At 41.5% G+C, this 22,301-nt stretch overlaps 1 protein-coding gene across 6 annotated transcripts; it reads right to left on the bottom strand.

The window, feature by feature from the left end:
- Window positions 1-1,618: 1,618 nt before the first annotated feature.
- On the bottom strand, window positions 1,619-17,642 carry LRP2BP (LRP2 binding protein). Of its 6 annotated transcripts, none has more exons than XM_073001389.2 (10): window positions 17,504-17,631; window positions 17,007-17,423; window positions 14,140-14,278; window positions 11,881-11,993; window positions 10,912-11,019; window positions 8,009-8,151; window positions 7,516-7,621; window positions 4,991-5,214; window positions 2,912-3,077; window positions 1,619-1,963 (listed from the first exon to the last, which is right to left on the bottom strand). In XM_073001389.2, exons 3-10 carry the CDS (start codon window positions 14,252-14,254, stop codon window positions 1,898-1,900), a joined length of 1,041 nt encoding a protein of 346 aa, XP_072857490.2. In that variant the 5' UTR covers window positions 14,255-14,278; window positions 17,007-17,423; window positions 17,504-17,631; the 3' UTR covers window positions 1,619-1,897. The 6 variants fall into 6 exon arrangements, with proteins under 6 accessions (XP_072857490.2, XP_078250041.1, XP_020658145.3 ...); XM_078393915.1 differs by having other exon boundaries at window positions 14,140-14,305; XM_020802486.3 differs by lacking the exon at window positions 17,007-17,423 and having other exon boundaries at window positions 14,140-14,305; window positions 17,504-17,642.
- Window positions 17,643-22,301: the final 4,659 nt, after the last annotated feature.

Consider the following 22,301-nt stretch of genomic DNA (forward strand, 5'->3'; position numbering starts at 1 on the left):
GCCCTCCATCTTAAATTGCTGCTTGCCTGCCTCTGTCTCCATCTTGGATGCTTTTTGGTGCTGCCAGGGGTCCTCATCCACCTCACAATTTGGGGACTTTCTCCTTCCCCTCCACCTTTTTTGTGGCCTTCCCTTTTTTATTATTTTTGCTGCTGCCTGGTGTGTTTACTGGAATAAAAGAAGATAAGTGGCTGTGGGGACAGAAATCTCCCCATAGTCTCATAATTTATTTTGGGCAGTGACTTTTTTAAAAAAAAAATTGCTTGCTTCCTTAGTTTTTCAGGAGAAGCGGATATGTGTATTTTTTTTTATTTTGTTGTTTTTCCCCTTTTGTGTCTGTGCTTCTGTGAAGGAGCGGTAGGCCCAAAGGAGAAAGAACAGAGTGAGCCGTCCCCTCAGCTAGAGACGTCTGAGTGGGAGAGAGATATAGAAGTAGGGAAGGCAATAGAAAGTGAGGAGTTGAATGTGGAGGAAAGGAATCAAAGGGGAAAGAGGAGAAGATTGAAATCTGTCTAGAGGAAGAGAGAGAGGTAAAAGGGGAGGAGGAATTAATTGTGCCCGCATGGGAAGAAGATATATGGGAACAAAGTGGGAGGAGACAGTTCAGTGTACCAAGGAGAGAGAGAAAGAAGAAAGGTGAGGAAAAAGAGGGGGAGAAAAGAGAATATGAATATGATAGAATGCGTGGGTGGTTGGAGGACTTCCCTAATTTGAAGGTAGGAGGGTCGCTACCTGACCCCGACAAGTCTTTAAAAAGGGGGACATCAGCAGAAGCTTTAGAATGGACTGTTGTGGTCTTTCCACGGGGACAAGGTCACTCGGGGAAGGTGATTAGGCTGGACTCTTCCTTCAACCATGCACTGTCGGAGGGAAATTGGGCCAGACACCCTTGTTATGGGACAGTATAGGCACTCCGGAGTGCTCCGCTGAGGAAGCCCACCGATTGGGAATGTTTTGGGCCAGCCCCTCAATCTTGTCAATTTCCAGACAGAGGTAATGTCCTCAGAATTTGGACAGTTACCAGATCTTAGTTGTTTTGAACCAATAGAAGTTGTTGTGGACTCGCCTAATGTTAAATTAAATAAATCTGGTAACGTTTCAAAAGAGACTCAGTCATAATTTCCCACCAAAAAGGAACTGCTTCAGATATTTAATGAACCCAATCACAGCTTCCTCTGTTTGATTGATTTTTAAAAATTGTTATTTGACTAATTTATTCTGTTAAAGGTGCATGTTTTTGGACTGTTTTGTTTGCTTTGGGAGGGAGGATGACAGGTGAACACTGTGATTGTCCCAGTGTGGGGTGCCTCTGGAGGTCTGATGATGATGACTTTTCTCTCATGTACTCTTGCCTGCTTCTAAAGTGAACTGATTCTGTGTTGCCTTTCCTATTTTTTTTAATAGTTTGTAAGGATTCCTTAGGGCGTTTGGAGTGCTAGAAAATACAAATGGCAAAACAACAAGAATGTTTTGGGTAAAAGAGACATCCCCTGAAAGAACTCAAAACAGAAGGAATATGGAAAATTGTATCATGCACGCCCTTAGTTGCTAGTGCTGGCGTTGGAATGACTTGTAATTCTAAGAAGGCTGGTGGCTGCAAATACCTTCACAGATGTACTTGATTATTCATTCTCAGTTTTTATTATGCCAGTCAAATAAATGAGAGAAACATCATGGTTTTGACCAAAACATGATGGTTATTGATCACTGAAAGAAAACTATAAGCTTCACTTCTAAATGAAGGAGAAAGATAAACATTAGAGCATTATGTAAAAGAACTGTGTATCTGAAGAATGAATTTTGTTTACAGTCATGATTTATCAAAAGCTGAGTGAAAATTGTCAGCCATTATAAAGTCAAACTGTTAGAACTTGCTCAGCTTCATCAAAATGTTGTTCTAAATCCTTCCATGATTAGCTGTCAATTCAAGATCAGCAGCCATTGCAGGGTCCAGTCTGCATGCCTTTAAAACACAATAAAAGAAAACATATTGCTCATAATAAGTTTTATGACTTTGGTGCACTGCATAAACTTATTAGGTGAATACGCAACATACTTTAAAATATCTTGCACTAAATCACTTTAAATAAATTTAACTCTTTTGTATATGTCAGTTGCAGTGACTATTGTGAAATTAGTTTTTAAAACTCCATAAAATCAGTTTTAGAACTAGATACAACAAAATTGATGAGAAAGGCTCCTCCCCCCCCCCCCCCCGAATATACCACAATGTTTTCTAGCACAAACCAAACCAATAGGAGTCCAGTGTATTTTGATTCTGGGCTTTTCGCTTTTGGAGAAGCTTGCCACAAGAAGACAATAAAAATCACTATCTGATGAGAGCAAAATCACGTGACTTAATGCCCCTTTGTATTCATCACAAGCATATACATTACACTGAAATTTAGGGTAACTTGTCAAATATGTAATTTTATTTATTTATTTATTTATTTATTTATTTATTTATTTATTTATTTATTTATTTATTTATTTATTTATTTATTTATTTATTTATTTAATATCCCGCCTATCTGGTCAGGTCGGGACCACTCTAGGCGGCTAACTTACTTCAAGCAGTTGATTAACATTTTTACTAAATTATTTCAGGTAATTCTGGAACAGGTTATTTTTATTTATTTATTTATTTATTTATTTATTGGACTTATATACCGCCCCATAGCGCTACAAGCACTCTCCGGGCGGTTTACAATTTTAATTATAAAGGCTACACATTGCCCCCCCAGCAAGCTGGGTACTCATTTTACCGACCTCGGAAGGATGGAAGGCTGAGTCAACCTTGAGCCGGCTACCTGGGATTTGAACCCCAGGTCGTGAGCACAGTTTTAGCTGCAGTACAGCGTTTTAACCACATAATGTTGCAAATACAATTAACAGAACACCCCCACTTTACCTTAGAGTAGTATCTTTTAGCTGCTGCTAAATCTTGTTGTGTTCCTAGGCCAAGTTGAAGACATCTAGCTAAGTAGAAGGAAGCCATTGCAAGCCCTCTGGCAATGTAAAACGGAAGGCAATCTGTTTCCTTTGCTATCTTTTCAACATCATCATTCTCCACGGTTCTGTTTGGATTCAGAACACAAGTAGAAGATAGGTTCATTTGAAAACAGACATAAGTAACTTTGCGTAATCAGTGGGAGATTTTTTTTTTGCTAAAATTTTATGAATAGAATCCAGTTCTGTGCAAAAATCCTAGATTTGCACATAACTGTCCCAATACTCACGTAACATAGCTTCATGTCTTACATTACAAACAGTGGATCTTCTCACTTCCTAACTAAGAGGTAAATAAAAATATTTCCCTGAAACACATAAAGATTTTTGACAGAGCTTCTGTTGCTATGTACTCTATGGAAACTAGAACAGGGAGCCAAGAACATTGTGGGGAAAGGCTCCTGTTTCTGTTCTGACTTAGGAGAAGAACATGATTCCAGTTTGTTGCGTCTGCATTGTAGGTTGGTGAGCGGAGATGAAATTTCAGGTTTTTCAGTTTTAGGAAACATGACCAAACTGGAAGCTAAAGTTCATAAAATTATATAAGGTATACATAGATTTTTTTCCTGCTTCCTCATAAAGCTAAAATAGAATCATAAAAATTTACTAGCAGTTACTCTGGATAGGTAAATGAATTTCACACAATACATATATGAATTGTGGGATTCAAGGTCCAAGGTAATGTGTTGGCTATGCTTTGTACAAGTGGACATTAAGTCGACCAACAAATGCTAGTTAACTGCATTCAGAGGCACTCTCAATGTTGTAGCTCTTGTACAAAGTCTTAAATAGCAGACGTTTTGAAAAGAAACAATCATTATGAACTAATGAGAGCAATGAATCCACCTGTTTTGGGGATACCATCAGATACTGGAGGAGGATGCTGTGTAGATGAGGGAATCTTATCAGTCAAAGAGAAATAACGTTTTAGATGTGTATACAGTGGTGCCTCGCATAACGAGTGCCCCGTTTAACGACGAATCCGCATAGTGATGCGGATTTTGTGATCGCAAAAGCGATCGCATTGCGATGTTTTCTATGGGGAAAAATCGCTTTGCGATTTTTCTCCATAGGCCCCATTTTCCCCCAGCTCACTGGTGGGCGCTTCGGAGCCAGCGCCTCCCAGCTGGGGCAGAAGGCTTCGGAGCAACCGCGGGGGAGAGTTTTCTCCATGGTCTCTCCGAAGCCAGCGCTGCCCAGCTGGGGGAGAAGGCTTTGGAGCGACCCCGGGGGAGGGTTTTCTCCACGGTCTCTCCAAAGCCAGCACCGCCCAGCTGGGGGAGAAGGCTTCGGAGCGACCCCGGGGGAGGGTTTTCCCCGTGGTCTCTCCGAAGCCTGCACTGCCCAGCTGGGGGGAAATGGCCGTCCGCAGCATTTTCACGCCTCGCTTACCGAGGCGGTGAAAATGGCGGCCGGATGGGGGATTCTTCGCTTACCGATGAGTTTTTCCCCAATAGGAACGCATTAAACGGAGTTTAATGCATTCCTATGGGCTCACCCCACACACATAGCGAAGAATCCGGATAGTGACGTTAATCCTGGAACACCACTGGGTATACTGATTTTTTTTCAATCAATATTAAGTCAATTCTTTCTTACTGAAGAAACATCCCATAAGAAAAATACAAACCATATAAATATACCCAATTGCTTCATCATTTCCACCATTTGTCAGATATGAAATATTTAATTAGCTTTTTTTCTGGATCAATTGATGTTGTCTCTCCCCAAACTAAATTTACTTCCACAACAATAAGAGTTACAAAGTTGTATGACAACTGATACAATTTCCCCTTTTTGTCAGAAGAAGCTGGGGCCTCAAAGAGAAAAGAGATTTTGCTGTATTGAACAGTATTCATTCTTGAAGAAAAAACAAAATTCCAAGAGTTGTATATTTGTGTACATATGCATTTGTGAATTTTGTGTAATACATCTTCCCATCCTACATTAGTTTCCACTTGAATTTATTAAATTAATTCACCTTTTGGCAAACTCAGCAGCTTTTGTATAAAATTTTCTTTTGTAGTAATACTCCACTAAATGACCTTTAGCATAGACATTTCCACGATCTGATGCTTGATTCAAACACTCCAGAGCAGCCTTTAAATTCTGACGTATACCATGTCCATAAAGGTACATAAGACCAAGGATGCCCTGAGATTCCAGGCTTCCATTCCCACAGGCTTCTGAATGCCAAAAGAATGCCTGCAGGGAACGAAAATGATTTGCATAGCTTAGTTGCAGGGCAGATGATTTCTCATTTTCCTTACTATATGCAGTCCATGGGGTCTCATGGCTACAGTGCCATGAATCCACAGATGATGTTCAGAAGAAACATCACTGGCTGGTGAGGAACCTAAAGATTTTTTATCACCAAAATTCAATGAGGGATATAATTGGCACCTCAAGGCATTTGATTTGAGACCAGTGTTTTCGTTTGTTTGTTTTTTGAATCTTGGCAGTGAAAATTGCAGAGAACAGATTATCCACTATATAGACTATTCAGCTAAGGCCTCACTACATAACAATATTAATTCCATACATAGAAGTAGGAACATGATGCTTAACTGAAATTTTCCTGTGTTTTGCCATGTTGAGACTTCTCACCGAGACTTCCCCTGGCTTTCATACAATAGGACTCCAGTCTCGTATTTCCTGTCTATCTGTGTATGTGCCTGTCATTCTGCAGAGGAAATTACTAAATTCTGTGCACTTAAATCCCTTTCTTGTGAATCCTGTACATCTTGAAAAATGTCATAGTGTGTAAGAATTGTAATTTAGTATTTCTTCCAGAAGAATGGCTACAAAACGTCAGAGGAATCCTTTTGTTAAGGTAAAAAAAAAAAAACCCTCATGCAAAGAAATTGAACTTTGAAGTGACAATAGGGATTCCCCCCCCCCCATAGTTTCTCACTGAGAGCAAGAGCTGAAAGATTCAAGTCCCTGTCCAGAAGCAGTGTGCCACTGGAAGGAAAAGTCTAATGAGTCTAATCAAGTTTGTCTCTAGCAGCATTTGGCAAGTTAGCCTGCTTTTGTTTTGTAACTGGTCAGCTGTCACACAGCTGAAGTTCTCAGTATATGTTAGATTTCTCCTTCTCCTAACTGTGGGAAAGCCAAGGCTAGATTGTCTGTCCTAAAGAAACAGGGAAATACAGATCTACTTACATTAGACGTGTACTTTGCTAGAGAAACAAAAGATTAGTGAAATGCAAATACCTTCTGTAAATACCTTCTGGTCTGGCATTTATTGCTAGAGACATGGGCTCTGATAAGTGAAAGATCAAATAGCCAACTTTTTAAAAAAATTATATATCAAATATATTTGAGAGGAGATCTTCACATAAGGAAAATATGTTCTTCCTAATTAAGCAAGGAAAGTCTGCCTGGATCAGCACCATTCCATGCACATTACCAACATGTCTTTGGAGAAAGTGTTTATCCAAGCTATATCAAACTGGATGGGTCAAGTATTCAGGCAAAGAAAGTAGTACATCCCTGAAAAGGCAACTGTTCTCATCCCTGGTTAGGTCTTTCAGCTTAAAAGCAGCTACAGGTCATTACCGTTTAAACTGTTTTCAATAGCTAAAATGTGGTTGTTTTAGTGTACAGTGGTGCTCCGCTTGACAACGATAATGCGTTCCAGCAAAATCGCTGTACAGCAAAATCGTCGTCAAGCAAAAGTAAAAAAACCATTAGAATGCATTAAAAACTGGTTAATGTATTCTAATGGGGAAATACCTCATAGTCCAGCGAAGATCCTCCATAGGGTGGCCATTTTCTGGTGCCTGTAAAGCGAGCAATCAGTCCTAAACACAGCGGGGAGCCATTTTGTGACCCGCCGATCAGCTGTTTCAAAACCATCATTAAGCGAAAAATCGGTTCCCAAAGCAGGGAACTGATCGTCGTAAAGCGGAAAACCCCATAGGAATCATCGTTTTGCAATCGCAATAGCGATCGCAAAAAACTCATAGTAAAGCGGATTCGTCGTCAAGCGGGGTAATCGTCAAGCGGGGCACCACTGTACTGGGTGTTAATGTGGTGCATTTGCTGCATCTTTTCCCCCAGCCATCTTGGTCCATTTATTGTGGAACTGATGGGATATACATACATAGAATATAATGCTGTTGTCATATGTTGCACCACATAATGTTGATATTCTCAGCCTCAGTGTTTAGAAGTAACAAAATTCCAATGCTGTCCCTCCTGAAGGCCCCAATGTTCTCTTGTGATCTCTTTTATCATGAGGAAGAAGCTGGAGGCCACAGGAGTGTGAGAGGGAGTCTTTAATTTCCAAAAGTTTCTACTCTCAGGGACAATTTTTTTTGATGATTACAGAGTTCCCTCTCCTGTGCTACAGCCTCCCAGTAGCTTCCTGGTGATAAAAGGGGTTCCATGGGAGCCTCAGGACCTGTCACCCTTAAAATAAAATCTGCTCTTTCTGTTGAATAACTGAATACCCAAATGAATCCAAGGTTTATAATAAGGATGTAGAAAAGGAGGTGCTACCTTTTTCAGCTCTTTTGGGTGCCGTGCTGAATATAACATCCCAAGGGCAGTTTGAGCCTTTATGCTTGCCTTTGGGTTCCCATGGTCTGCAGCAAAATACCATAATCTGCAAAGAATATAGGAAAGCATTAGTGACACAGCTGGCCTCCTCTTCCATGCCCCCCTCTATGTGCTACTTTCCTAACATGGAACTGGAAGTGTACTGATCAAGAGAAAGTAGAAAACTGGAAAAGGGAGGGTTTGCTTTCTCTCTGGTCATGACTCCTGTAATGCCCTTTCCTCCCTCTACTTAATCCCAGCAACAGTACAGTTGTTGGCCCCAGCGGACAGGAAAGGCTGAAAAGGGAGAGAGAGAGAGAGAGAGAGAGAGAGAGAGGTGCATGTGTGTGGAGTTTGCCTACATCTAGCTTCTTCACAACTGCCAGGCCACTGCAATGTAGGTAGCTTTAAAACTTTGAACATGATCAGCTCAAGATTTGAACAGAAAAATTACCGTTCAGCCTCTTTCTCAGAAATCACAGTTCCACATCCCTCATAGTAAGCTCTGCCAAGGTTGAATGCGGCAGCAAACTTTAAATGTCTTGCTTTAGGGGAGTCGGAATTGATAATCTTCTCCATATATTCCACTCCTTTTTTCTATAGATGACAAGAACAGCGCAAGTGTACTAAAGAGGTGAAGTCAGAGGGAAGCGTGCTATTCCTACACACTGTCTTTTTCCTTCTCAATTGGGAGCTATGAGGAAATCCAACATTGCTCTGCCACTGTTCATGTTCCCAGTCATGCCGTCTCCCAAATTATTCTGCACTACCAAGCACCTGAGAAAACGCACAGGTGTACCCTGGCAGATTTCAACCTAGTACAGTGGTGCCTCGCTTAGCGATCACTCCGTTGAGTGACGAAATCGCTTAGCGATGGACTTTTTGCCATCGCAAAAATGATCGCTTAGTGATGGTCCCTATGGGGAAAATTCGCTTTGCAATGATCGCGGGGAAGCAATCGTGGCAAAACGACCCTTTTTAAACAGCTGATCGGCGGTTTCAAAATGGCCACCGAAAAAACAAAATGGCTGCCTGCTGTTTTGCCTTGCTTAAGAGGCAGCGAAAATGGCGGCGCTATGGAGGATTTTCACTGAAAGGCAAGTTTTTAAGCCCATAGGAACGCATTAAACACGTTTTTATGCGTTTCTATGGGCTTTTTTAAAATCGCTTAGCGATGAAATCGCTTAGCAGCGTTTTTTCTGGAATGGATTAACGTCGCTAAGCGAGGCACCACTGTACTCCACTGCAGTTGCCAGTGGATAAGAACACAAAGATATATCCCTCAGTGCATTAGGAGACCATAGAGTAACAGTATCCTTATGTTTTCCGGCAAATGTTCTGGTTGCTTCAGCCACAGCTATATTTGGTTTTTGTGTTATTATTATCATCAATGTATGCCATTCAGAATAAGAAAACTATTTGTATACTTAACATATAGTGTGCAATATTCTACACACATTTATGCTTAACTTCTTTTACCAATGCATCAAAACAGGCTTCCAAGACTTGTATCTTGTCAACATTTCTTTTCAGAGAGGCCTTTCATACCAACCCTGGTTGACAGTCTGTTACCTCCTGCCCCGCTGTCACTGGGAAACTGCCTGTCTATTCTTCACATAATATTTGTTTAATTTGTTGTTAAACCTCCCAGAATAGTGCTATTGCACTAACAGAACAGTATATTAAATAAATAAACTAATTTCCAAAGGAATAACAGTGTTAAAGGTGCCACAGCACCCTGTTTTTGCTGCAACAGGTTAACAAATTTATTACAGTGTGAGTTTCTGTGGATTACATCCCACTTCATCAGATGCATTAATGTCATTTAATATTTAAATACAGGTGTACTCCAAAGCTTCCTACAAGTTAATATCAGAGTGCTCTTCTGCAATCAAAGTGATAATGATTTTTATTTTTACACGTCACACATTTTATATCTGGACACATAACGCTGAGGTTGGAAAGTACTTTTAAAAAGTATTTTGTTATGCAATTTGTATCAAAGCCTCGCCCTCAACCCCCAAGTAATGTGTTGCCTGTAAATGTTACAGTTTTTTCAGTAATCTACTGCATTATTTGTTGATCTTTGGTTATTTTAATGAAAAGATAATGAGGAAAAGGTAATTGATAAAAAGATAACAACATAAAATTATGTTATTTCTGGAACTTCAGTATGAAAAAATGTATCAGATGTAATGTATTAATTCCAAGCTCTTTCCTCAGCAAGTAAAAATATTCAATTTGTATTTACAGAGTAACAAATACTGCCCTCTGCAGGCTTTAGGCAGTATTTTGTTGGCTCGACGGTTGTGCAATCTTAAAATCAAAATCTTTAATCAAGCAGACTTCTTAAACATGTTTGGGATTAAATGTACAGACCAATACCCTCTTGGTGAAGAACTGTGTGGAAAAGTCATTCTATGCACAATTCCTCTGCTTCCATCGCTTGCACAAGGGGAAATCAGCTTTCCCTTCATGCAAGCAGAAAGTCCTATCTCAAGCAATGGAGAGATTACTGGCTGCAAACTGGAGTCCAGCAGGAAGAATCGTGAAGCACTCTGGCTGTGCAGCCATTGCGTTCCCTGAAAGCAAATAGGATACTGGCCATAGAAACTTAACTTTTAAAGATCTTATTCAAGAATCCACATATGGGCCTGATCCAATTCCAACATGGCCATACTATTTCACACACAAAGGATTCCTACAACAGTCACTTAGATCAGTGCATGCCTCCATATCCCATCCAGACTTGTGTCTATAGCACACATGGGCAATGTGTCATCTTTCTGGATATTTCTGATATTTACTATTGGTTATACTGGCTAGGGCTGATGGAAGCAATAGGCCAAAAATATCTGGAGGACCAGTTTTCCAACCTTGCTCTAGCAACTGCAAAGCAGAACACTATCCATTTCTACTGTGTGGAATAGTTTGGGTAGGGGTATCAGGCATGCACAGATGGACAATTCCCCCAATGGCTCACATCATTCACTATGTAGGCAACAAAGGCCTATCAGGGCTGGGAGCCATCTTGTCCTCCAGCTATTGTTGGATTGAATCTCCCATGAGTGGCTAACATGACAAGACTGAACAGAGTTGTAATTCAACAACATATGGACGGCCATACATCTCCCCACTCTTACAGCGCCTGTAAGAAACATCTGAGCATGAGCACTGCACTTGTGGTAGTACTGGATTTTGCCGATTACAATCAGTGTTGGCATTGGGATATTTGCTTAGCAATGGGATACCACTTGTATTTCAGCTGCTTCAAATTTGTACCATTAGTTAAAAATGGTAACTATTGCCTAAGCAAAAACAAATGAAAAGAAAAATAACATTCTAATTCCAACTCACAGGATCTGCTGGGGTCCCCAATCCATCATAATACATTACACCTAACTGATACATGGACTGAAAATCTGTGTTCTGTTGAAATTGCAGTAAGGCTTCCTCATACCATCCCTGTAGAAGACACAATGAGAAATTAAAAACTTAAATACTTAACAAGTCTATCTAGTTATGGAATATCTCAAAATCCAGTTATATGTGCACACTGTCCTTTGAATTTAGAAAAGAGAGGGGGACAAAATGCAACACTGAAACTGTTAGCATGGCATCCTGAAAAAAGGAAATTAGTAAGACTAATAATAAATGCCTAGGCTCAATATCCAGAACAGGAAACAGCTGTTTGCTCTCCTGTGAACGTGACAGGTTTACTTAGGCTCCTCAGGGTATGAATACAAGCACCACAGGAAATAGGCTCTTAGGATAAGATTATAGCAAAGAGTGAGTTGCTTGAATCCAGATCTCGGGTTCTCTGTATACAGTACGTGCACATGCACATGTGCAGCTGTGACAGGAAGTGTGTACTGAAACAAATGAGCACATCCTTCAAGTTGGGAAATGAGTGACTTAAGTTCTCACTCGTCCACAGAGTATCACTCACCAATGACTTAATCTTCAGTACTGCGCTGAGGTCCAGCTATAGCTACACAATATGTGTCATGAGTACCAACTAATGGCCCTGCATAGGGATAACATTTTAAGTAATCAGATTCAAAGAAAAAGGTCATAGTTAAGTTGTAGGGCATGTGCTTAATATCCCTTAGTTGCCAGGACCAACATCTATCATCTTTGATTGAACCAGCTAGGAGGTGAAGTCCTGGAAAATCACTTCTGCCTGACACCAGAAAAGGTCAATATTGGGCTTGATCAACCCTCCAGAAGGCAATTTCCAATGTTCTTAAGTCCAAGCCAATCCTAAAATAATAGTACCTGAATCAGCTCCTCTTTCTAATGCCAACATTTCCAGTGGAATCTCACCTCTTCAAAATACAGCTGCCCTTTGAGAAAACATGCTAGAGGGTCTCCAGTTTGAATCCGTTTTTCCAACTGTTCCTCAGCCTTTGCAAGCAGAAAATCATGAGTGTAATTCTCTGTTTAAAAAATAAAGAAGCAGCCTTTGGTCGTACAACTTGGGGAAAAATCTTAATGCCATCACCATCAAGTATAGCAAGGCTGCACAGCCTAGGAGAGCTTAAGCATCTCTGCAGAAACCTGTCAGGGGCTGCATGGCAATGGGGGGATTGTCAAAGCCCAACTGGGTGGCACAGCCTATGGTTGCATTTCAGGACATTCTGCACAAACACCATATCTACACAAAGAGTGCACATTTAAGTGAAGGGTGGGAAAGTTTAGAATCTAATGCTCAGAACTCATCAGGCAGAAGAGCTACTGACCAATGCTGGCTGAGAGATCCTGAGAATTGTAATAATTAAAAAGTAACTTTTCTAGTCTCTGCAACTAACAAATACATGAGCACAGACACAAAGAGCCATACTTCATACTAACACAGAGACAGTCTACTTATCCAGGCTCTTCCTCTGCTGATTTGTGCTGTTTGGTGGAAGCAATTTTATCCTTGTCCTGCCACAATGGATTCTAACCAGCATGTTGTCAGAGAGATGGGAATTGGGCCTTTCCTGACCGGCACACACCAACTGGGTACAGAGGGCCTGATTTTGACTCCTTGTTGCAGTTAGTTAGAGTGGGAAGCTTATTTCTTCCTGCAGAGGAAATAGCAACTGGATTTTAAAATCACACCCATGAGGGTGCACTATCTGGCAAAGGGAGCCTGGGAAGTATGCCAGTAGCTAGATCCAGAGGCCTGACAGACCAGGTTAGAATGATGGGCTGGAGGTTGCCCATCCAAAATTTATAGTACGGCATCTGTTATAGTGCTGGTTTGGTTACAGGATACACCATATTAAATAACTCTTTTAATTCTCTATTTTTTTACATACATTTTGCTAAATATAGGTCCATGTTTCTTTAGCAACTATGCAGCCAAAGAAAATGGCCCTGATCCAAAGATCATTCTGCACAATTTATTCAAGTACAAGGTAAACAGATTATTTGTACAGCCAGTGCTGTTTACACTAGGGAAAAAGGAGCCAACATTCAAGCCCTTTATTCTCCGTGACATATAAAAATTGACTGCACCATCTGTCCATGAATATGCATACTGGAAGAACAACTTCACCTGCATTTGACTTATCTCCCAAAGAACCCCATGTTCTTATTGTGTAAGAACCAGAGGTTGTGGTCACAAAATAGTTCTGGTCAATGTTTTAAATATGCATTTTAAACCTAAAATTACAATTTGTTCATAAAGAGACCAAAAAATGAGGCTTCAAGGAAACAAGGGAGTCAGAAGTGTTCTCTTTGGAATTACAGCCTCTTCTAGAGAGACTTTGTTCCCCTGATCCCTTTTCTATGCCCCATTTTGTGGCTTTTTAAAATGTGGAATATTTCCCCCCCCCCAAAAACCCACAACCCACATAATTCCCTTTCAGATCTCTGTCTCACACCACAAACGAGACGTCTTGCGGCAGCTAAAAGACTAGCATGTTTTATCTAACACAAGAGTTTGTGGTCTGCAGACCATTTCTTCAGATGCCGGTGGCAACTGCAGAGGCTGGGTGCAGATGCAGCCCACAAGAATGAAGATGACAACAGCGAAGGTGTTTATTTATTCCAAGTTTCCTATTTGGATGAAACTTTGAAACCCAGCCCAGTCTTTCAGCTGAAAAAGGACCTGAACCTATATGCCTTTGTTGTAAATGAAGTTATTTCTATATTGCCATCTTTGTTTTTATGCCCATAGATCACAATACTGATAAAGAATTGGCTCTTCAGTTTGAGTGTCCCATGGTTTTCTTGTGTGTACACAGTACCATTTATTTATTATTTTCACCTCAGGTAACTGAAAAATTATTATATTGGTCAGCATCTCCTTACAGAACTCTGCCTGCACAGTGGAAATGACATCACCAGAAGTTGCAGATGGCAGCTAATTAAAGAGTACTTTTTAAAATGTTGGGATGTGCATAACTTGCACACAATAAGTTTAAGTTGCTTGCACCTCACAACTGAAAAAAGGAACTCTTTTTAATTAGCAGTAATCTGCTGCCATCAGTCCCATCACTCCAGCTGGGCACTGGAGCTCCATGAAGGGATTTTTGTTTTAAAAAATCACAGCATCTGAAAAGTGAAGTGTAAGTCAGACATTCATCTCTTCACCTGAGTTGCTGAGCCATTTCAGTCCTTCCAGTTCACCATTCTGGATCTTTGAAACAGTCTGGAGAATGGATTCCTTGCTGCATTTTTGAGGCAGAGGCTCACTGCTCAGCTTCATTTCTGTCCTTCAGGTTACTCCTTCCTGTAATAAATGTCCACGCCTGAGAGACTGGGAATCATAGAAAAACGCTTAATTACCTTTCTCTTACATACCACGTAGTCGGCCATAAAGGTTAAATATTTATCTTCTAATGCTCTCCTCCTAAAAAGAACATCTTGTGTTGATTTTTAATATTACTCACACTTACCCAGGCAAGTCAACACAGAACCAGAGGTAATATAGCTCTCAAGTGTCTCTTGTGCTGAGAGGCGCAATGCATTGGGCCTGCTATTGACCATTCTCCAACTGCTGACAGGATGGATTTGAAAAAGGTCAGCAGGTGGCACTTGGGGGGGGGGGAACAAAGGATTCCAAAGACCTACTAATCTTCACCTCACTGCTGAACATAGGAGGCATTCACACTGCAGGCCACTTGAGACCTATTAGGCGTAAGAGTTCAGAAAGGAAGATAAAACTCAAACTCTTTAGCAGATGGGTTTAAAAGTTTTCAAAAGCTGGAAAATCCCAGCTTCCTTCATCCCACTTTTCAAGCTCCATTATATTGTGATGTTCAAACAGAAGATCAGTAGCAGTGCGTCATGGTCCTAGCACAGTTTTATTCTCAAATTCAATTCTCTCCTGATACCTTAGGTGTCATTCTTGTTTTTCTTGCTATTTTTGTTGTCATTACCTTCATTTTGTATGTTTTTGTTCCTTCATCAAGAATGTTGGGTCAGCATAGATAGATTCATAAAGTTGGAAAGTACCTTAAGAGGTCATTTAGTCCAACTCCCCTTCCATGTAAAATCTGCAACACAGGATCTAGTTACAACATTACTGATAGAGGACATTTATTTAAATACCTTACATTGGTACCTTTAATAATCATGGACATGAGTGGGCAGGAATTTTGGGTTGGAAGCATTTGAGGAAGACAAGAAGAAGGTGAGGTCTTCCCTGCTCACTCTGTGTTCCCAACCTGGTCTCGTGTGTTTACTCTGTTGTAAAAAAGAAACTGGATGGAAAGATGTATGCTATGTAATTCATAAGCTTCATAAATCTTCCCAGTTCTGGACAGAGATGCTAATTACTAAATCCGCACTAGGACAAAGGCCTAAGAAGCTTACAGACTGAAAGAAAGGTACTAGAATACAATAGAGTAAAAAAATGTTACAAGAGATTTTTATAAGGAAGAAGGGAAAGCAAAGCTTAAGCAAAAGCAAAAGCGTGCTGCTTATATACCACCCCATAGAGCTTCAAGCACTCTCTGGGTGGTTTAACGTTAATTATGCAGGCTACACATTCCCCCCCCCCCAGCGGACTGGGTACTCATTTTACTGACCTTGGAAGGATAGAAGTGTGAGTCAGCCTTGAGCTGGCTACCTGGGATTGAACCCCAGGTCGTGAGCACAGTTTTGGCTTGCAGTACAGCAGTTTGACCACTGTGCCACGAGGCTCTATGTGGGCAAGGAAACTGTTCAGAGAATTATTAAGCATCCCTGTACTGTTAAACTGAAGTTAGTTTAGTTCCTGGGGCATGTGTGGTTTATGGGATTATGTGCCCTGCCATCTGTGGGGCCATGGGGAAACTACATGAACCCAGAGCACCACCAGAAGGAAGTACTGGTGAATTACTTTGGAATACTTTACATCTTGAAAACCCTTGAAGTTCCATATGTCAGAACTGAGTTGATGGGAAATCATTATTATTTATTTTCTACAACAGTGGCCCAAAATTTATTCTTGGTTAAGACTGATCTAGTAAAAATGCATTATATTTCTTTTCATGCACTTCTACCAGAAGGATAAGGAGATGAGCTAGTTCAGTTGCTATACTACAGCGAGGTCTGTAGTGATAAATGTTTATTCATAGTTTTCATACTGAATACCTAAAAGTTATTTTGATATCAACCTGGGATGAACCCTTAATTTTCCCTGGCAAATTATGATGGCAACAAGTGCCTATCCTCTTCCCCACTCCTACTCATTCCTCTCCTACTTCCTCTCCTACCACATGTTGGATGTCATCATGGCTATACTGTCTTTAGGTGAGACGCAACAGTGATGGAACAGAGCATCCAAATCAGTCTCCCAGGCTCCTCAGCCAAGAAGTTTGTCTACTTCCTGCATTTCTTTAAGCATTTTATTTTAACTTGAATGATCAGATGGGCTTTCCATTTCTCGCTGCATAACTAAACTATTCTGGCTTTCTATATTGTATGAGTCTCTTGGGTTTTCTTCATTTGTTTAAATTTTTTTCCATTGGACTCCTTCTCAATCCAAAACATTCTTAGCATCCTGCAGTAAGCCCACATTTCAGATGCTTCCTCCTTTTAAAAATAATAGCCCATGTTAAAAGCCCATGTTAAAAGCCCATGAGTAACAGAATAGAACCAAGAATACTTAGCATTGCACAATTCACATTCCTGAGGCCAATGTTAAGTCTTTATTGCACACTACACTCTTGATCTTCAGGAAGATGCTCCAGACTACAGTATCTCTATTTTTAGTGCACTGCTAGGCTTCCATGGTAGATTCAACCAAACCCCAACACACCTGTAGCTGTCAACACTCTCCACACTTTCCATTTTGAATCCTTAACTACATGTGTATAAGGCATCTATAAAACAGTATGTACGTAATACTCGTTAATGTCATCAGGGCACAAATAACAGTAAAAGCTAGAATTTGCAACAGTCATTGGTTGAAGGAAGTTAATTCTGGGCAGAAATCTTGAGAAGAGAATTGTTAATCACTGGCAATGCCTCACCTGCTTGAGTACATCTCAGGTGGATCTCCACATCAGCATATGGCCCTGACACTTAATTATGATGGTGGACAATACTGTAGTGTGATGTTATGACACACTTGTTTTGTCCAGGGCAACTGGTGGCCCTAAGATCTCAATGTCGCTATAATATGCACTTAGGAAGAAGGGGTGGGGGAGACCAGCAAGATATCTTAATGCGTGCCAGAGCTTTCAAGACATCCTTCAAGGAAAGGGACTGTGCTCTGGTTCACTGAAAACAGAAACGTGCCCCGTGAACATGTGCAGAGGGTTCTGATTGCATCGCCAACGTAACCCCACGCCTTCGGGATTAAGGCACACCAGCCCACAGGTGCAATTATTGCCATGAAACTCGGAACTCCGTAATTGATGAGCATCTCACACTTGACAAGTGGGGTACTGTGAAAGGAAAAAAGGGGGTCAGCCGGGGTGACTGAACCGGCCCGATTCGGTTCCCCTCCCCCACGTGCGAGACTCACTGAATTCACCGCCGGCTCCCATTGCAAACAGCGCCCTTCCGCAAGAAATCTGCCCAGAGCGGGGCCTTTTAGCGAGCGCCCAAGCCTCCGGCTTAGGTTCGCGCTGCCTAGCAACGCCGCCTTCCTGCGGCCCACGCTTAAGCACCGCCCCCTTTTTTTTTCTCTGACGGGCAGTAAGAAAGGAGCGCGCGCACAGCCGAGATAGAGATGGATGAGGAATAATGGGTTGTGTGAACTCTGCGCGGGGGGCGGGCGTGCTTCGCCGGGTCACGCGTTTCTTCTCAACCTGGGAAAGGAACGCTTAGCGCTAGAATCCCGACAATCCGCCAGAACGCGCGCTGACGCAGAATTAGGGGATGCTGGGAGTCGTCGTCGTCCAGAAAAGCTGCTTTTTTTTTTTCCAGAGCGTCTGCTGCTACTCTAGTCCATAAAAGCCTAAACGTCACAATGATTGCTTTAACCCTGAAACTGGTACAGAATTCTGTTGCCAGCAGACTGGTACAGTGGGAACACGAGGGATGTGGGGAGATAGGCCTCTGTGGGATGGTGAAGCTGGCACCCTTGTGATGCCCACATTCCGTAACAGTAATTTTTTGGGGAGGGAAGCGGGGGGGGGGATTTTGTATTCAGTCACATGAAACTGAAAATAGTAACTTTTAAAGGCCATATGATCAAAATTTAGGCTTGACAATATCCAGCTAGTGTCTTTATGAAAACATTTTGAATGATTGCTAAATAAAGAACAACCCCACTACCTTTATTGATTTTGGTTGCTAATGTTTATGTCAATATCAACATTAACTTTACTCCTGCCCTTGTAAGTAGTAAACATACTGAGGGCTTGGCTAGATGGCTCAACTGGAGTGGGCTTGTTTTGGCTAAATAGGGCTTCTTAAGGTGAGTAGAAGTTTGGAATGCCATTTGTTACAATCCTTTCATTCAAATGGTATATAGGTACATTCCTCAAGAGACTCTATTTGGCTTTCCTTCCTTTAAAAAAAAAATAAACATTCTCCTTGCTTCCTCTTCTTTCTGGGAGGAATGTTTCAATTTTTTTCTAAAAGGTACAGCACATCAGCACTACTCTAATTGGTGTTACCAAAAAACCCAAAAAAACTTTGCTTTCTTCAACTGTCCATGAAGGAACAGAGGAGGTTTTTAATTTTCCAATATTGTGACGTGCCTAAGCTGTCATCTTAAACCATTTAACAATAGGAAATTGAAAGCGGAAGGGAATTTTAACAGTAAGCTCCCCTTTGGCTTAATGCCAGCATGTGCTGGAAATGAACCAAAATAGTGTCCTTGCATGCACAAGAAAGAAGGAAATACAGCTAGATAGCATACTCTGAATCCGAAAACTTAAGAGCCTCATCAAGATGTGTGTACTGTAGCTTTATTCTTTGTCTCCACAGATTTAAATAATAGTACAAAAAGCTTAAATAAGTGGGGTCCAAATAGGATTGCCCAAGTATGTTTCTCTTGTGTGCTTTCCTCAAGTCTTCCATGGCATTCCATGGTGTTGGAATATGATGGCAGCCAGTCCCCTCATGTTATCTGCAGTGGCACCCACTCTTTTCAAGTACCCTGGCAAGGGGTGGCTTAGCTAGTTATTTCCTTTCCTGGATCTGGGACAAAGATTATGGTGTTTCATTCAAAGACTGCCTCTCTGTCTCTTTCAACTGTTTTCTGTTTTGCTACAATAAAGAAAATAGCTGTAGTATATTGATTTTATCATTTTGCTTTATTATCCTAAATGCCTTTTTGTTATCAGCCCCTTCGAGGCTGTCACCCCAAAATTAAAGTCCAGTTTTTTTTTCTGGCAGGAGACCAAGACATGTGAACACCAGCAAAGTTGCAACTCAGTTTTATTTGAAAAAGGCTGAAAAAGCTGGTGGGCTCTCTTTTCCACACCTTTATAGTTCTAAGACAAAGAACCATAAAATTTCTACAGTTTCTACATCCTTAGTCCCGTAATAAAAGAATCATGTCACTGTCCCCTTAATACAGTGGTTAAACCGCTGTACTGCAGCCAATACTGTGCTCACGACCTGGGGTTCAATCTCAGGTAGCGGCTCAAGGTTGACTCAGCCTTCTATCCTTCTGAGGTCAGTAAAATGTGTACCCATCTTGCTGGGGAAGCAATGTGTAGCCTGCATAATTAACTTGTAAACCGCCCCGAGAGTGCTTGAAGCACTATGAGGTGGTATATAAGCAGCACGCTTTGCTTTTGCTTTTTACTTCCTGAGTACATGATTGATTGATTATTAGTTTCATACCACATTGAGAAAGTTGTGGCAGTTTGCCCAGCTTCCTGTATCCATCTTGCCATTAGTGCTCTCAAAGCAGAAGGGTGACCAAGGCACTGGATGGCAAAGGTGAAAGGGATATACAGGTATTGCCTTCAGACCACTATTATAAATCTGTATAGAAATGTATCACATTCAGCTGGAGATATTGGTAGGATAGGCAGTCCTTTGCTGTGGGTTAGAACAAAGGAGCAAATCCAGCAGTCTTTTAACTTTATCTGGTTCGCTACTAGTTGGTGGACTGCCACAAATTAATTGGCCTCCCATCCACCAAGAATAGCTCTCCACATCATTGTCCAGATGAGACACAGTAGGTAATTTCCAACCCCCTTGGTGAGCTAGTCTTAAGATTTCTCTTCCCTTTTTGAAACTCAGGCCCTGTTGGGAGCACTTCCTGTTATTACTTTGCAATGCTACTCACCAAAGCTTTCTATACAGAAAAGTGCAGTGTGGGTATGCCTCGAAGTGCCAGTTTCAATTATTATTCTACACGGGATCTGGTAACAGCATAAATCAACCTCCACTCTGGTGTAATGCTGGGCTGGATGTATGAGGGGTTTAGGGCTTCCCTCCATCTACAGTTTCCACCTGGAGCCAAATAGCCTGCCCACTATCAGCGGGTGAGAAGTCAGCCAGCAACAGAATCTAATTGATAGCATTACTAGTCCACTAATTATCAGTGTCCACATGATGATGTCCATGAATCTTCTGTCCTGTGGCTTCACAAAAACCAATAGACCCAGCCTCTAGGATTCTAGCTGGGGCTGAAGTACTGAAAACAAGTTTTGGGTAATCCTCCCATTCAACCACCTGTTGTCTCTGTGTTCCAGAACACTAGCTTTAGTCTGTCAAGTCCTTGCACCACCCACTTCTTTTTACCCCAGGTGGGTTCTCAGAATACTGGGATGGTTCTCTGGGGTCCGCTGGAATGGATTCTTGTTTCATTCTATGTAACTACTTCCATCAACATGAAACTCACATTCTGTATGGGAGATGGAAATGTCCCTCAGATCTTTTCTGCTAGAGAATTCCTAGTCTTTTGCTTCGGAGAGCAGGATAGCAGGATTGAGGCAAATTTTGGTTACCAATCATAGCACTGGGCTGTCCAGCAAAGCCATGTGGTACTGACACAGCCAAGCATGTGACAGCCAGTACCCTGTTTTGTTCCAACATTGTAAGCATAAGGCACATGGATTGTAATAGGGGATCCAAGCATGAATTTCCCCACTTCTTTGCACAACAAGACTGTGACTGCCACTGCCCAGCCTTCTGCCACCTGGTCCAACTGTTTTGACAGATATGCCACCAGCCTTCACCAGCTGCTGATCCTAGTGAGGACTCCAAGGGTCAATCCATCTCTCTCATGCACAAATAACTAAAATGGCCTTCTGGGTTTGGTAAACCAAAGGCAGGGGCTGAAAGAAGCTTTTTCTTCAAAACCTGGAAGGCTTTTTTTAATTTCTCAGGTTGACTCAACCCTTTCTCCTGGTCTCTCTGATCCCTCATAATGAGTCTTTGCCAAAACAGAGTAATTTTGGACTCACAATATGCAGAAGCCCACCATATCCAGGAATGCTCTCTGCTCTCTCTTAGTGTTTGGCAAGCCTCTTTCCTTCCTCTACTCAGCTGCCTTTGTCCTCTCAATATGTTAAATCCCAGGTATGTCACTTTATTTTGAGAAGGCAGTATTTGTGCCTTCTCCCTAGATACTTTAAACCCCTCAAACCCTAAGGAATGCAGGAGGGACACTGTAGCCTGCTTGCAAGATTCCTGAGTGACCTCATTTACTGCCCTAAGGTCTTGTACTAATCAGTATTTCCCTTCCTTCTTGCGTACTCCCATGATGGGTGTATTGAATTCAGACTTGCAGGGGACTATGAGTCCCTACCCCAAGAGGGTTTTTGAAAGGACTTCCTGGAAGCCCTTTCTAGTTTCCAGTTTCAAAGAATAACTGATTTATCTGAACTGGCAATTTTCCTGGTTTCAAGTGGACCACCACTGATTCTGCCCTTTTAGCTCTACCTGAGCACCCAGTTGCCCAAATCCATGGCATAACTTGATTGTTTACATCATCTAGTTCAAGTGATATGATCTTTCCATAAGTCCTTCCTTCTGCTGGTGTCTGCCTAGCACTCCTTCCTCATTGCCAGCCCCTCCCACCTCTTCTGCATGTCTCATATTTTCCCCATCCAATATCTTCCCCTCTAAGTGCAGCTACTAGGACTCTCTTGTCTTTTGACTTTTTATTTTGCTCTTCTTGCTTTAGAGAGAGCCCACCAGCTTTTTCGGCCTTTTTCAAATAAAACTGTGTTGTACCTTCGCTGGTGTTGTCTTGGTCTCCCACCAGAGAAAAACCTGAACTTTAATTTTAGGGTGACATGGCCTTTTTTATTTAGGAAGCAATGTATGCCTCCTAATAATTAATTGCCTAAACATGCACCTGAAGGAATGTATCCCAACAATCCATTTTAAAAGGGAATGTCAGTAGACAA

This window comes from Pogona vitticeps, chromosome 5 (assembly GCF_051106095.1).
Source record: "Pogona vitticeps strain Pit_001003342236 chromosome 5, PviZW2.1, whole genome shotgun sequence".
NCBI classification, from domain to species: Eukaryota; Metazoa; Chordata; class Lepidosauria; order Squamata; family Agamidae; genus Pogona; species Pogona vitticeps.